This window comes from Gorilla gorilla, chromosome 3, assembly GCF_029281585.2.
Source record: "Gorilla gorilla gorilla isolate KB3781 chromosome 3, NHGRI_mGorGor1-v2.1_pri, whole genome shotgun sequence".
Classification (NCBI taxonomy): Eukaryota; Metazoa; Chordata; class Mammalia; order Primates; family Hominidae; genus Gorilla; species Gorilla gorilla.
The window spans coordinates 24,423,837-24,440,808 of NC_073227.2; the positions used below are offsets into that span (position 1 = coordinate 24,423,837).

At 42.1% G+C, this 16,972-nt stretch overlaps 1 protein-coding gene across 2 annotated transcripts in view; it reads right to left on the bottom strand.

The window, feature by feature from the left end:
- Positions 1-16,550, bottom strand: part of TAPT1 (transmembrane anterior posterior transformation 1) — a 65,935-nt gene extending 49,385 nt beyond the window's left edge. Inside the window, exons 1-2 of one of the 2 annotated variants that reach the window (XM_019025738.4) lie at positions 15,551-16,534; positions 3,030-3,160 (exon numbers count right to left, since the gene is read on the bottom strand). In XM_019025738.4, the coding sequence (XP_018881283.2) occupies positions 3,030-3,160; positions 15,551-16,355 (936 nt within the window). In that variant the 5' untranslated portion in view covers positions 16,356-16,534. Of the gene's footprint in view, positions 1-3,029; positions 3,161-15,550 lie in introns of both variants that reach the window. The other variant, XM_055385445.2, reaches the window with a different exon arrangement.
- Positions 16,551-16,972: the final 422 nt, after the last annotated feature.

Genomic DNA, 16,972 nt, shown 5'->3' on the forward strand with positions numbered 1-16,972 from the left:
CCTTGGTTGTATAAAAAAGAAAAATAAAGTTCCCAAAGTAGACTACATAAACAGCAGAAGATCTGGTACATAGAACCCAAGGGGTTGTAGGGTCAGGGGAGGACATTTATGGTGGAAGAGAAGAAATGTCTCTCAAAAGCCAATAAAACACTCCAAAATTATATACCCTTAGCTTAAAATAAGAAGTTTAAGAGTGAAAATAATGTGCTAATAATTGGGAAATACTATGTAAAATATATAAGCAATTCATTTTTACTAAATGTCAAGTATAAGGTATTTATCCAATGACAATACAACACAAAAATTGGGTTTTTTTTTTCACATTAGTAAACAGGTTTGATAAGAGATATTAAGTTGATCTTTATCTTAAAATATAAAAATTAATTACATGTTTTATGGTGTTTGCAACCTTTGTAGAAGCAAAGTGCTCTTTAATTTTCAAGTTTCTCTTCCTGAAAAGGTTAGGTGAAAATATCATAGCATTTATCGAAAACAAGAAAAAAAATGAGTAAGATATTATATATTAGAATAGACAATGTAAACAAAAAAATCCAATAAAAAATTATTTAGGTTATCTTGCATGTCTAGATAGGCTCTCAACTCATAATAAAAACTTTAAGTGAAATCCTACTTATAAAAAATAAAGGCCTTAAAGATATCAGAGTGAATTCATGCAATTATGAGAGATATTTAAGCCTGGAATTAAACTGAAACCTAAATTGGCTTTCCTCTACATCCCACTTGGTTTTAGAAGTTAAGAAAAAATGCTCCAAACAGAAAATCACGATGTTCTTTTGTACATTTAGGCTACAAAGCTTCTTAAGTATTGTTCTAAGAGACTACATCAAATTTTCCCAAACAGGCCTAAAGCCTCTCTCAGGGAAAACAAAAATCATTAGAAAATTATTACAATTGCGTATGAGCAGTGTTGATGCAACTTTTCTGACATTATACATTTACATTCATACAAATGGAACCAAAGTTTCATGAAACAATACTTAGTATAGGCAATGTTCTCTAATACTTCTTCTATTTTCTTAAAAAAAAAAAAATTCTGATGGCAACTTATACTGATTACTTGACCCATTAGTGGTTCTATAGTGGACCACAATTTAGAATCACTGGTTTATACTTTAGTCTCATCAAGACATAAGTATAAGCTATTTTCTCCAGAAAACAATTTATACTCATAATTACAAACATGAAATGCTTATTAGTTTCTGTGAGAAATCTACCCCAAAACATTGCTTGTTATTTCAGTGTTGCCTTAAGAGAAAGAAAGAAGGAAGCGTGAAACCAGCCTGTCTCTGCTGAGGTAACAAAATCAGGAGTGGATGTTGCCACTGCTCATTAGTTTTGCCACAGGAGGGGTAATAAAAGGGGTGAGACAGATACCAACCCACTTTGAAGCAGTCCCCTGGTTGTGTTCATAAAGTTTGGTGGGAGTTGCAGGCAAATCCCTCTGTGTCCTCCCCAGAGAAAAATGGGAGTTCATAACTACTCAGACAGACAGGAAACCAATTCCCCTGTAGAGGGCTGAGGCCAGGTGGGCAAAAGCTGATTGTGGCTGGCACTATCCTGTCCAAATACAGGCCCTGGCAGGCTGTCCTTCCCACTTCCCCTGCACTGTGTCCTCACACTTCCATCTCATGGCTTATTGCTGGAAGAAAGCTGCAAAGCAAGCTAACAGTCTTTTAAGACACAGGAACTGGTTTAATCTTTTATTTTTTTCCAAGTAAAAGAAACATCCGCCTACCCTACTCCTTTCCCCAAACAAAATCTTCGATAAATCTCAATGTATAAGACAGAGCTGTTGCTGCGCTGGAGAGGAGTGCTGCGGAGAGCCCTGCCCACTCCTCCTCCCTCCTTATCTGTAAGTCCCTCAGGCTCCCCCATGGAACTCTAGTCCACTAGAAATGCAGGAATACAGTAATAGTTAAGCATATTTAATGATCCTTGCCAAAGGCAATCAAACCATTGCCATATTTGTTCTCTAATCTTTGCTTGCTCACCAGCTCTCTAAATCCCACCCTAATACAGAACTCCCTAAAACTTCAGCAAGTGACGCTTCACCAAGAACCTACATAAAGCAACATTTCTGAAACTGTCACTCTACATTTGGCTCTTTTTCTTATATTAAACTGATAGACTATCAGAAATAGAACATCAGCCAAACAAGCTGGGTCCTTACTCCTCATTGCCTGCAGTACCTCTTGTTACTACAATGTACCAATAAATCCAGCCAACCAAACTCTTCTGATAGCCACTCCAACAGAAAGTATGATTCTAAGAAGACGACTGGACTATTACAAGATTTACGTTACTATAGAAGTATGAAAACATGTTTCAATATAGCTGAAGCTGAATTATTTCTTCTTTTCTTTTAGCAAGAAATTTTGGAATTGCTTAGACTCACCAACTCTAGCATCGCCTAGGGGAGAAGGGGCTGCTTTCCCAGCCTATTTTATTGGTCTTGATAGGATAAGGCACAGCCAAGGAATAAGACACGTGAAGATGTAGTGCTGCTGTTACTACACTCACCCTGTAATGTGATGCTTCCTGTGATAAAGATTAGACAAACCATCTTTTTCTTTGAAGGGACTGTCCTGTATGTTTATAAACGTGGGCTTTCGGAGAAACTGAAACCTTTAAAAAGGCTGAAATTAAATAATTTATCATGCTGAATGGGGAAAAAAAAAACCTGTTTCTAGTAAAACAGAACTGAAGGGAACTAAAAGGGTACAGAAGTAGAGATTAATTCCTTACAAAAGTTATTTTGATGTAGCACACAATGATAATAATAGGCAGAAAAGTTCAGATTTTGATAGATCTATTAATATCCTATCACTGGGTCTTACACTAAAAAATGTAACTTTAAAGCTTCTTCCTGTAAGGAAATTTCTACTCCTCCAATAACATTATTTCAATTATTTAAAAAACTCAACTCTAGCTGTTCACCATTTTTTTGCATAATTAATACTTTGACATAACTTTCAAAATGATGTCTGGTAATGAAGAAAAAATAGTACCTTTTCCAATTCTCTTGGTATTCGCAAACAAGTGTATACTCTTTCTCTTCTTTCTGTATACTTGGCCTCATTATGTTCAAGGAAGTACCCTCTTGTTAGTTCAGCACTGAGGAACCTCAACAATGAAAGCTCTACAGAAAAGAAAATGACAGAAAACAAAAAGAACAGTATTTATCAAGGAACTTCCACGCTAGCTGGGGCCACAGGTAATATACATATAAAACAAAGAGACCAAAATAAATGTTATCTATAATTCTATGCCTAGAACTGCACACAATGATCAGCAAGTATTTTTGAGAAAAGTATTCTTCTTTGTGGTATAACCTGAAAATGCCACAGGAATATGGAAGGGAATAATTATTAAGGGCTAGAATAGTCAGAAAAGTATTTTTCAAGAGCTCAGTCTTAGTTCTTACAGGTGATACAGTACCTGGACTGACAGACATGGAAGGAAAATCAGTAGGTGTCAAGAATATATAAAATAGAGCAATATATAGAGTCAAAAGGGAGCAAAGTCACACAACGGGCACCACTTTAGTCCAAGAACCATCCTGGATGAACTACATGGATACTGGTGCCCCAGCTCCCTTCTTAGTTCAGCCTCAGAGATCCTGCACAAACATCTAAATAATGCCATTTCCCTACATGAAGACTTACCAACATGATACTCACAATAGTTATTACGCGAAGTGCAACCTCAACCGGATCAGAAAAACCTCCCTTTCCTTGGATCTTTCCATTCACCCGTGTTTTTCCTCTGTTCCTCTAAAGCAAATTACTCCATAATTATCTCATCTCAGGTGAGAAAAACAAGGTCAAAGGAAGTTATTTATATACTTTCCACTCACTGCAATTGGAAGCTTGAGGTGAGAAGCGAAGGCTCTGGATGCTGCTCGACCCCACCTCTTCCCAGTGCATTACACTTCCCTGATAGCCCATTCCCTCAATGACCCTCAGCACCCCTTACTTCATCTACAGCTTCCTACTTTTACTCTGCAGGAGGTAAACTCTCTTCCAGAACGCAGGTTACCAAAAGGTTTCCAACTGTCCACTGTTCTCTTTGCTCTGAGCTGGCCTTGTGGTCCTTTCTACCAAATGTGGTCTTAATGTTCCCTCCAAAAAATGACAAGGGAGGAAGGTTGATTTCATTTATGCAGTTCTACTTAAGGAGTTGCACCTTCTAGGAGTACTATCATCTAAAGCCTACATGTGAGGGGGGAAGCGTTTATAGTAAAAAATATCCTTGGCCAGGCGCGGTGGCTCACGCCTGTAATCCCAACACTTTGGGAGGCCGAGGTGGGCAGATCACGAGGTCAGGAGTTCAAGACCAGCCTGGCCAACATAGTGAAACCTATCTACTAAAAGTACAAAAAAAAATTAGCCAGGCGTGCCGCTGGGCGCTTGTAGTCCCAGCTGCTTGGGAGGCTGAGGCAAGAGAATCGCTTGAACCCAGGAGTCAGAGGTTGCAGTAAGCCGAGATCACGCCACTGCACTCCAGCGTAGGTGACACAGCAGGACTGTGTCTCAAAACAACAACAAAATATATATATATATATATATATATATATATATATATATATATATATATATCCTTAAAAGCCCTTGGAAAGACTTAGAAGCCAACTTGACTATGGTTTTAAACAATAGGTCTACAACAGCTTACTTCCTCCAGCATTAAAACGGATTCCTGGTTCTTTGAGTATTACGTCAAGTGGCTTGCTTATGTTAGGGTTTATTCCATATATATGTGTATGTACACACATACACATACACACTTCTTTAAATACCAGATTCATAATCTGTCTGGGGAGTCAGTGTTACCATGAGAGATACCTGGAGTTGAAACAGAAGGAGAAGAAAGCAGACTTCTTTCCACCTTTGCCAGCCTCACGCAACAGGAGGCGGAATCTATCTACATGTGTCGTACTTTCTCTTTTCAATACATTTACAGTTGAAGTCACATGGGTTAAGTGCACGCAATATGTAAACTCTATTGTATAAATTAACAGGTGTTTGGATTTAAAGGACTTAGTCTAACCAAATCCACGTAGAGTAGAACTTCTGGTTAGGAACTTTCTAATATGTTCTACGCTGGCTAGAACCAGAACAAGATCTGCTCTTTCAAGGTGAGAAAAAGAAAACCTTTTGAGTTGCAAACAAAAACAGCCAAGACTAATGAAAGATAAACAAATCATACTCAGTTCAGTCAGTTTTCCAATCAGGAAAAAAAGTATGTTTTGATTAGTTAGTATCTACAAGTATCAGTTCTTTCATGTAAAAATCGAGAAGCAACAGGACTTTCAGAAAGCAGAGGAGATTCCACATATATAATTTTTCACTGACCTTAGTGAACTCTGAATTTTGAACCTCAGAGGCCACTTCACCACACTCTCCGGACAGCAGCCAACCCTGCAGCTTCCCTGTCCCTCCATGTCACCTAAACCTGATTCAGTGGTGCTCTTCTGTCTTGAATGGCTGATTTTTCTCATCTGAGTCTCTTTGGTAGCCCTTCCTCTCCTGTACCCGATCCTTAAGTGTTTGCTGGTTCAGTGCTCTATTCACTACAGTAAAATGTCAGCCATCCTTTAATGATGGTATTCTCCAATATGTCCTCATCATTCTTTCTTGTATTTATTCCCTATACCTACTCTGTTTCCCACACATGCTTTGTTTCCTATAGATTCCTAACTAAAATTAAAACCATCATCAAAATCCTAAAATCACATCTTCAGCTCTGGCTATTGAGTCATATTTCCAACAGCCTCCTCTACCTGGATATCCCATAGACACGGAAATTACCTACAAAACGAAACCAGTATCTTGCCCACTGATTCAGCACCTCTCCTGGAGTCCCGACTTCAGTTCCTGGCGTTACCAGTGACATACTTGCTGCCCTAGAAGCCGAGGGCCAATCTTGACAATCCCCTCTCTCTTCTTACCAAGGTCTACCAATTCTTCCTTTAAAACATTAACTTTTTCCCTTTTTCCTATACTCCACCCTGGTTTAGTCCTCTCCATCTCTCTCCAGGTTATTGCAAAAGCTTCTTGATTGAGTACCATTCTTCCCATCTTTCCTCCCTTCAATGCTAACTCCACCTGGCAGCCAGTCAGCAGCTCACACAGATCAAATATGGTTCTGCTGAAACCCTTCAGTGGTTCTTCATTACCTCCAGAATAAAGTCCTACCTCCTCAGTGCGGGCCATCCCAGAACCTCTACAACTGGACACAGGCCATCTCTTTAGTCATGCTTCACACCTGCCTCCCCTGAATCTCTAGGTCACAATTTTCTTTTTATACTACTTTTCATTTCTCCCAAACATGTCAATGGGTTCACACTGCTCCTTGGTCTGAGAATCCCCTACCAATTTTCCAGGAGTGAACACGCCCAGACAGTACCCTCTCTGTGAAGACTTCCCTAAGTTTCTCAGGCAGAGTCTGTCCTTTCCCCTACTCGGCTTCCACAGTACCTGCACCTGCCTATGATTTTCTGCAGGATACTACACTCATTTTCTTGTCTGGTTTTCTCATTCACCTTTGCATCACTAGGACCCAGCACATAACAGGTACTCAACAAATCTTTGCTAAAACAATATACAGGTCAGAGGAGAAGAAGAAAAATCATAGAGAACAAAAACAGAATCAGACAGTGAGAAGCTAAAAATGAAATGGAAACGGAAGTGACTAAGAAAAGAAAGAATTAGACATAAAATGGAGTGGCCAAATTAGTCTCTTTAGGAGTCAGGCAGCAAAGAACAGAACTGACAAAGAATTGAGGAAGTGATGTGAACAGCAAACTGAGCTAAACTTTCATGTGGGTGATTTGTCCCTTCTGATATGATAATTTCTGGTATTTTCTCATTTTTCTTTACCGCTGAATTTCTCTATTGAAAGATGATCTATATGAAAACAAAACTGGAATTAATCAAAATGTTCAATAGTAATGGAACTGCTTAATAAACAACAATTACCAATATAAAACAAAAATCAGACATGACAAAAGAAGAGCATTCCAGATACTTGAGAAAAGAACTTGTGATTGTGACATAATTGTTCTGAGACTTGGGGAGTTAGCAGGGAAGGAGTGAAAAGCTTCACTCAAGGTAGCAGCTGCTGCTGATTCAGGAGCCTCTACTCTGTATGTGTAGCTAAGTGACTGTAAAGGTAACCCAACGGGTACCTGAACCTCAACCCCCCTGAGGGAACAGGGTACCATGATGCAGTCACAGCCAGTGAGTGCCCTGGATTTGGGAATAAGGAGATCCTCATTGTCCACACTAAGTGCAAGGAAAGAAATTACGCAGCCCACAAGAATGCCATCTGGGTTAAAGAGATACAGAAACACATTACTGCACAATAATTTTCAATTTTAAAAAGCAAATTAAATAAAAAGGTTTATTTGGGGCCGGGCACAGTGGCTCACGCCCGTAATCCCATCAATTTTGGGAGGCCGAGGTGGGAGGATCACCTGAGGTCAGGAGTTTGAGACCAGCCTGTCCAAAATGGCGAAACCCCATCTCTACTAAAAATACAAAAAATTAGCCAGGCGTGGTGGCAGGTGCCTGTAATCCCAGCTACTTGGGAGGCTGAGGCAGGAGAATCACTTGAACCCCAGAGGCAGAGGCTGCAGTGAGCTGAGATCGTGTACTGTACTCCAGCCTGGGTGACAAGAGTGAAACTCCATCTCAAATAAAAAAGGTTTATTTGGAAAATTATTCTCCACAATGGTGTCTTCTCTGGTGACTGGAGATGACAGCTTTGACCATAATGAGAGTTGTGTTATGATCCACAGAAGAGCATGGGATTAGCAACCAGAGGAAGGCAGTCCTGGTACCAGCTGTCTTAAACATTAGTCCTGTGACCCTGCTCCAGTCACAGATGTCAATTTCACCGAAAAGAAAATGGAAGCTTAGAGCAGTTTTTTAATACCTGTCAACTGTTTGCCTTATCCACAGAATCATCAAAGGACTAAGACAGTATTTGTATGAAAGTATATAAAAACTGCAAAGCATGACGCAGTGTCTTCAACTACTTCATATTAACTTCACAAGTACTGTAGTATTAATCAGTTCTGGTTTGGTGGTTATCTAATGTTTATTTCTGCAATCCTAGCTCTATCATTAAAACGTAATATGACAAATAAGTATATTTAACAACATATATCATCTAAGTAATTTTCTGTAAACATGTTATCATACGACATAAATACTGAGTGTTTTAATTACAAGTACAAAACAATGCAGTGTCTGGATTCTACCTCTAGATATCCAAGAATTTTAATTATAAACACTAGTTTAGATTCTACAATGGAGAATATAAAAAGTCAAATAAAAACATAACCTATTTTGAATGTACAGCTCTCATAACTATGAAACAGGTTCTACTGTTATGCCCATTTTGCAGATGAAGAAACCAAGGCCCAGAGAGGCTAAGGAGATCTCCAAGGTCACACAGGAAGCAAGCAGAAAAGCCAGAATTCAAAGTCAAGCAGTCTATGGCTAGAGTGTGTGCTTTTCACCATTAGATAGCTTTGCCTATTATTGCCTCAAGTGCCTTTGTAAACAGGCCACTGTGCTACTTCTGGAAAATTAGGAGCCCTCTGTCCATCCCCTTTACCTGTGCTCCCACTGCAGCTTGGGCTGACTTCTGTGAAGCTACACTCTTTACTAGGTGCTACCTTACAAGACCATGAACTTTCTAAGAGCAGGCCCCATGTATCCCTATATTCTCGAAGTCCAGCCCTGCCGGTGAGTTCTGAATGTAAGGGTAATCTTTGCGTACAATTAGCGTGATGCTAATAGGCTGGGGAATGGTTTTAAATGATACATTAAAGAAATACTAACCACAACAACAAAGTTTCATAAGGTAAATATCTTGAAAGCTTTGTCTTACCTCCTTCTCACCTACTCCTGCGTAAGTGGCTGTATTTTAGGGATTAGGATCCTTCTACTTTATAGTATAAGGCAGTTTACAAAGGTCTTGCACACGTTACTTCATACAATTCTTGCAACAATCATGAGAGCTAAACAGCAATTAATGGTGTCCATATTTTGTCCATTTTCATATTATGAAAAAATTGAGGTTCACAGAAGTTGAGAGACTTGTCCAAAGTCATTGAAAAGCTAAGTGACAAATTGGGAATAGTACCTAGTCCAGCGTGCTCTCTCCCCTACATCAAAATGATCAACCATCTCTCTGACAATTATAATTTGGCTGTGATTCATGGTGAAGGAGGTAGAAGGGTACAGTGCCTCACTGCCAGAGCCATCGAGTTAGCCTCGCTGCTTCTGCTCTGCCAGGACCACTCCCACCTTTTCCTGGAGAAGGCTGCATTTCCCAGAGCGCCACTTAATCTCCAGTGCCGAGGTATACCTGCGTTTCAGTGTTTCGCTTGTTTTTATTTTGTTAAACATTGCTCTCTAGAATTCTATAGACCTATCTGAACTTATCTGTCCTATAATTTTGGCTATAGTTGACTGGTTAATTATTTAGCAAAGCCACTGTTCTTTACCTATGGGTATCACCAAGAACTCTGACAGCTAAGTACATCTTAACTTCTGTCAGACTTTTGCAGTATTTCATTCCTTCTAAGCAAAACAGTCACTCTCATTTGTTATGCCAAACATCTACCTCTACGTTTTAAAAATAAGTATTTTTCCAATAATCCAAATATTTACTTTCTGAACACTGATTTCAGTTTTTAAGATGTCAATTAATCTTAGTTCATTTATCCCAATCTTACCAGGAAGAAATATCATTCAGTAAAAGTCTTTTAAAAATAGACACTTTGGGAGGCCGAGGCGGGTGGATCCCAATGTCAAGAGATGGAGACCATCCTGGCCAACATGGTGAAACCCCGTCTCTACTAAAAATACCAAAATTTGCTGGGCATGGTGGTGCACGCCTGCAGTCCCAGCTACTCCGGAGGCTGAAGTAGGAGAACTGCTTGAACCCAGGAGGCGGAGGTTGCAGTGAGCCAAGATCGCACCACTGTACTCCAGCCTGGTGACAGCGAGACTCTATCTCAAAAAAAAAAAAAAAAAAAAAAGAAACATTTTACTATTATAACATAAACAAGCACTTCAACATTAGAAGAACTATGTTTTGTCAACTGTGAATTTTCTTTTTTTTTGAGACAGGGTCTCACTCTGTTGCCCAGGCTGCAGCCCAGTGGCACAATCTTGGCTCACTGTATTTTTTATAGAGACAGGGTTTCACTATGTTGCCTAGGCTGGTCTTGAACTCCTAGGTTCAAGCAATCCACCCGCCTTGGCCTCTCCAAGTGCTAGGATTATAGGTGTGAGCTACCGTGCCCAGCCGTCAACTGTGAATATGTAATATGAGGAAAATAATACCAATCATAAATCCAAATCAATTCCTCCAGCACATACGTACATATATATATATACTTTTTTTTTTTGGAGACACAGTCTTGCTCTGTCACCTGTTGCCCAGGCGTGAGTGCAGTGGCACGATCTCGTCTCACCGCAACCTCCACCTCCACCTCCTGGGTTCCAGCAATTCCCCTGGCTCAGCCTCCAAGTAGCTGGGATTACAGGCGCACACCTCCACACCCAGCTAATTTTTTGTATTTTAGTAGAGACAGGGTTTCACCGTGTTGCCCATACTGGTCTCGAACTACTGAGCTCAGGCAATCCACCCGCCTCAGCCTCCCAAAGTGCTGGGATTACAGGCATGAGCCACCGCGCCCAGCCCCTCCAGCATATTTTTACATGATATCATCTCCTACCACAGAATTGCTCTGTGATCCAGAACTTAAATTCAGAAAAAGCATAGTATAAATTGCTTTTTCCTCACCCCTAAAAGAAAAAACACAATGTTTAATTATCTTCTAAGAAAGCTTATTTTAGAAATAAGAACCAAAGATTAAAAAGTATTAATTAAAAGTAATGAGTAATCATAAATATATTTATATGTTCAGTAATATGTCTAAATATATCTTTCTTAAAATAGCATTGAGCATTTAAAAAGTTGGAAAGTAATACTGGTTAACTGTTAGGAAAATATGAAACATGCATATCTCCATAGTCTTAAATAACATAAAACTTCAGTAAACTTTATTAAGGTTACACTAAAATATTAAATAAGCTTATTAAACAGAGACACACTCTTGTACCAGGCCAATTAGTAATCAGCTTTTCTGGGACTCAATAATACAACAGCAATTCTGCCTTCCTAAGTCAAACATTAAGTAAAGAACCATTTCACACAGTATATTCAAGTTTTTAAGATGTTCGAAAAAATGTTTATAGCCTCATTTAGACGAGTAAAGAGTAGAATATTTACACATGTATAGATGGAAAACAGGTATAAACAAAGGAGTGACTTTTTCCAAGGTCATAAGGTTATAAAGCAAAGGATTACAAATGAGAATAGAATATCATTAATTTGACAGTCAATGCTATATAGGCTTTCCAGAGACTTCTTTCATGCAAGTAGTCCCCAAATTGGAGCACAAATGAGCTGCTAGGATTGAATTTCAGAGCGTAAACTAAGTTAAAGTTAAAAACTGTAAAAAGCCAAGACACTGAACTGATCAAAAACCAAAATAAGTAACTTTTCATTGTTCATTTGGTCTATATATACTAATTAAGTAAAGCAAGTGAGAATTTTAAAAGCAAAGCAATAGTTTGTCAGAAGTAGCTAATTTTACTTTGTATCTGGTTTGTGGTTACTCCAAGTAATTTCCCGGTTTTATTATTTTTATTTTTCTTTGTGAACAAATTAATTGGCTCTAGATCATAATTTTAGAATCAGTCACCCTTTAATCATCCATTTGGTTAAGTTTGGGGCCACTGGGATAACTATGTGATATAGGTGAAGACTGGTTAAATGAAAACATATTTTAATAAAAATGTATTTGTAAGAAGAAACTGACAAATTTTCAATTACACAAAGAATAAGACATAGGTAATATGAATAGTTAAAACCTTCGTCCCACTCGAAATCTTTTGAGGGTATTGCTAAAAATTCAGTTGACTTTTCTGGGTTTCATTCTTCCTGCCTCTGCTCAATCTCTAACAGAGGTGAAGCAAGAAGAGGTCTAACCATGGTTAAAGGGAGAGGAGAGAGGCAAAAGAGATGGATAATAAGTTGAAGTTTTAGAAGTCCAGAGTCACTGTTAAAGGAGGAAAGAAATCGGTCCATGGCACTGTTACCAGTAGAAACAATATGTTCACCTATACCCGACTTCAGGCTTTCTTGTTTTACAAGCAATACCTATCCCCATGCATCTCCAACACCTGCATTACACAGGTACTGTTTCACCTGTGCTACCCTCACAGGTGCTACCCTTATTTACACCAAGCCTTCTGTTAAGTCTCCATGGTGACTAGAAGCAACCTAGATGCTTCAGATACTGAACTATCTAGTAGTGGCATTATGAAACAGAACCAAACTGATTAGGCAAGCAGTCTAAGCAAGCACAGAGTTTACAAAGCAATTCAACAACCCAACCAAGCCAAAAACACAGATTTCCTAATGCTTAGTCCAAAGTTGATTTGCTGTACTTAGATTCCTAAATAAAAATATGGCTATACAGAAACTCTCCTACCTAGGACTTCTGCAGATGAATCAAGTGGGGAACAAGCACAAAAACATAATATTGATTATTTGGTTTTATGTCAAAAGGAACAACAGAAGTTGGTAGTATTTTCAAGGACAGGAAGAAAATACAGAAGAGATCAATCTGCAGTTCTTGATAACCACTATATCCAGAGTTCAAGGCCAGTAACCACATATGCAACAAGGAAATACACAATGACCATTCTGAGAGAGCAAATAAAAATAGGAATGATGAGTGGGATTCCCAATTCTAACTATGTTAAAAGGTGTAAGTACTCGCATCTGAGACATGCTTCAGCCTATTGCCAGGCTAAATATAAGTCAGAACGGGAGTTCTGAGAACGAAGTGATGAGGAAAAGAAAGCTTAGACTTAATGGAGACACATGTTTAGTATAATACAATATAGAGCATATACAGCTATTCATACAGACAAATATACATATCTAGTTTCTAAACATATAAATCAACAAGGAGAGATACAAAACAAAAAATGAACCTCAGACACCACGTTTTGATTTATTTTATTCAGATGGAAAGAGTTTGGATAAGTACCTAATATGTACATTCATTTAGGGAATTCTAGGCTGTTGGGACTGATCAACAAATGTCTTACCTGTAGGAGCCCTAAATTCCTTGTGAGAAATGATAAAGGGAACTTTGGAACTGACTGATGGTTCAGCCACCAAGACACTAAGATTATGACTTTCAAAAAGAAAAGCCAAAGGTTGCCTTAACTTGCAGGGGGATCTAGATCTCAAGAGCAGGGGTGCTAGACTCTCAGAGGCACACAAGAATATAAAAAATCGACAAGTAATACCTTAAGTCCGAGCATCTAGCCGTGGAGGACTAGTTTGATTCAGGGAGAAATGCTATCCAAATGACTCTAGGTGCTGCCACTCAAAGGCCCTCTGACCCAGGCCAGCTCCTAGGGAATCGTTTTTAAAAATTCTTAAAAGGAGGGGAAGGAAGGATTACAGAGCAGGGGAAGAGGGCAGCGCTAGACTTAGCAGCCTGGGCATTGAAGAAGGACTAAAATAATTGTTTCTAGTGGGGAAACCTCTAACAAATATGGTTATCAGAGCTACAGACTGGGTGCTAGCAGTGGCAGGAGCTATGTGACTAGCAGAGCAGGGACACCAGGGGAAAAGAAGGAGGGGCTTATGTGGAGGCTCAGAGAGAACACTGGCCAGTGGCTCCAGCTGAAATACTCCTGGAATTTGGAATTCTCACCTAAATCCTGATCACCAAGGCTAGTGTGACTTGGTAAAGCAGGAGTGGCCACTGACATCTCCTCACACAAAATCAATGGAACTGGGGAAAGAACAAGGACTACCCCAACAGCTAAACCTGGAGGCATCTCCCTGATAATGACTTCCTGCAACTATGGGTTAAAAAAAATCCAGCCTTAAACATGGTGAACCATGTTGGTGAAGAATGGATACGTGGTATAATGAAGTCCATGGAAGTCCAGGTATCCAGTCCCAGAAAAAGCCAGGGAAGAAGTGTTAAGTGATACTGCAAGCTCAAGATCTGTGCTCAATAGGCTTCAAACAACTTCATTTCCTCTCCACGCAAACGACAAAAAAAGGCTTTTAAAATGGTGGCTTTCCTGCAACTGAGAAATGTTTTAAAGAAAGTATAGTGAAGCCTGGCTACATCTATCTCTATTTACAACAGAGTGCTTTTAATATTCAAGTCTAAGTAAGTAAACAGACAGTTGAGAGATTTGATATTTTGTCTTACTTAGATCCTGCCAATGCAGAAAGTAAATACTCTTGAAAGCAAATGTTTAACTGAGAACTAAACCAAATAAAGTATGGTTGAGAATTTTTAAGTGGTTAATTGAAAAAGACCAAACAAGACCGTCTGTAATTTTCCAAAGATATAGACTGCTTCAAAATCGAACCTACGTCCAGTTCTGGGAATCAGCAAATCAATTAGAATCTCATCTGATCAACTTTATGCCCCTTAAGTACTTTTAAAATTTCAATACTCAAGTACAATCAATGATGTAATCAGCCTCACAACTTAAAGTTATTTGCATGAACTTCAGGAAATAACGGCTAACACAGCCCCTTTTGGACAACAGAAGTAATTTTTTAGTTGGAAGAAATTTAATGGAGTTATGGTTCAGTTGCTGTTTACAGCTTGAGAATTAAAACGTTGGGTTCACTCTATATTCAAGAAGACATCCATCTCAAAACCTTTTTTCATTTAAAACTAATCTGTAACTGCAATATGAATACAAATGCAAGTTTTAAAAATTCTTTTAAAATGAGAATAAAAACCTACAGCTTATAGAAACTAACATTGTAACAATACGTTTAAAACTGGTCATTGAATGTAGGATTCATAAGTACACATTTTCTCATCTAGTAATTTTTTTGGCATAAGTTTCAGTTCAGGAAAAGTTCAGATGCAACATTTTATGGAGTGTTAAATATTTCTGTACTGGGCAAAACTACTGAACTTCATGGTCACTACCATACCGTCAGCTGTCTGCGAAAAATCTACTTGCAGGGCAAGTTAACAGGTTTCTATGGCTCAAGTTTGCTTAAAATACAGAACCAAAAAAGTCACCTTGGCATGAATATAATTAGAAATCAGCCGTGTGCTTCTCACGTTTGGGCTCCGAGACGTGGGAGATGCTCGCCAACCTAAGACCTTCCGAGGGCGGTGCAAGGACCCGGACAGAACTTTCCCGGCCGCAGACCCCTTCTAGGGCACACCTGGCCTGGCGCGGAACCCGCCCGAGGAGCTGTCAACGGCCGCGGAGCCTCGGCAGCCTCGGCGGTTCCGCGCGCCCACAGCCTGGGGAGCCCCGGGAGGCAACGGCGGCCGCGCGGCTCGGGGGCCGGGGTCCCAAGGCGCCCCCGCCGCCCTCGGTCCCCAGTCCGCCCCTCGGAGCCCGCCACGGCCTAGCGCCGCCCGCCTCACCTGTGCGGCCCCGGCGCCTCTCCCGCCGCCGGTCGCTCTCGTAGAAGCCCAGCGTCTCAGTGAGCTGAGGCGCCGGCGGGGGCCCCTGTCCGCCGCTGCCGCCCGGCTGCTCCGCCTCGCCGCGGCCGTCTCGCTGCGGGCCGTCCACGCCGCCACCGCCGCCTTCTCCCGGGGCGGCCGCCATGTTCCGAGCACAACAAACTGTCCCCGCCGCCTCCCTCCAGCCTCTGCCTCCGGCCGGCCCCCTCCCCGCCTCGCCCCGCCCCTCGCCGGAGCCCGAGTCGCCGCCGCCGCCGCCATCCGCGGCCCGCCGACCGGCGCGAGCCATTGGCGTCAGCGACGCGTGTGAGGCCGCTGCCGCCGCCGCCGCCGCCACGGCAGCCGCCATCTTCTTCCTGCCCTCGCCGTGGCGGGCGGCGGTTTCTCGCGCCGTGGCTGGCTCGGCCGGCCGGGGCACCGCGCCGGGCTCCATGCAGCCGGACTGCGCGGTCCTGCAGAGCGGGCGCCTCCGGGGCTCGGGTCGGGGACCCGGCAGGAGCGGGCCGGGGATGGCGGCGGCGGGCGGCGGGTCGGCTGTGGAGCCCCGGGGAGGCGGCCGCCACCACCGCTGCCCGCAGTCTGCGAGGTGTCCGGCGGCCCGCTCAGGGCCTCTTTTGCAGACTCGGTGTCCGGAGTGCGCCGGCGCCGCCCTCCAGGTCTTGGCACTGCTGGCGCGGCCGCGGCGGCGGGGGCCCGCCTCCAGATCACCGACCCCCACGAGCGCCGGCCCTGCGTGCCCGCTATTTTGGTTCCATCTCTTCTGCATATTTATGCTTGCCTGTTACATTCCCTGGCCTCTGAGTGTCCTTTGGCAGTTTCCAAAGCATTTGGGCAAGAAGGAGCTTGGGCAGCTTCACAACAGGTGGGGACGCGCAGGGGAGGGGCCGCGGCCGGACCCGCAGAGAGTTTCAAGGGCTGGCGCGCCGGCGGACTTTCCACACTGTCTTTCGGGACTGGGGTTAGGAGACAGCCCTTGGCCACCACTGTGTCCTTACTTTGTCGCTTTACTTGGGGCTGGACCTCCCATTTCCAGCTCTGGCGTGTGACCCCGCAACGAGCGTGGTGTCGAGACCACCACCAGCTGGGGCGGTGGGAGCGAAGGTGCCCCAGGCTCGGGGAAGGTGGAGACCTTTTCCCCGCTCCCCAAGTGATTGTTGCGCGCTCCGGTGAGGGGACAGTGGTACCTCGATTTCCCGTGTGCCAGCTTCGGGACTCATCTGTGCTTTTGTGTCTCTTTGATTAGCAAAAGCAAAACGAATTCCTCCCCGGAACACTAAGCTTCCTGGAAACTTCCCTAGACCTAAACTTGAGAACCGCATATAAATGGGCCTTGAGGGTTCTGTTGTCAGTAGCGGGTTACCTGATTGCAAACTGAGCAAGTTT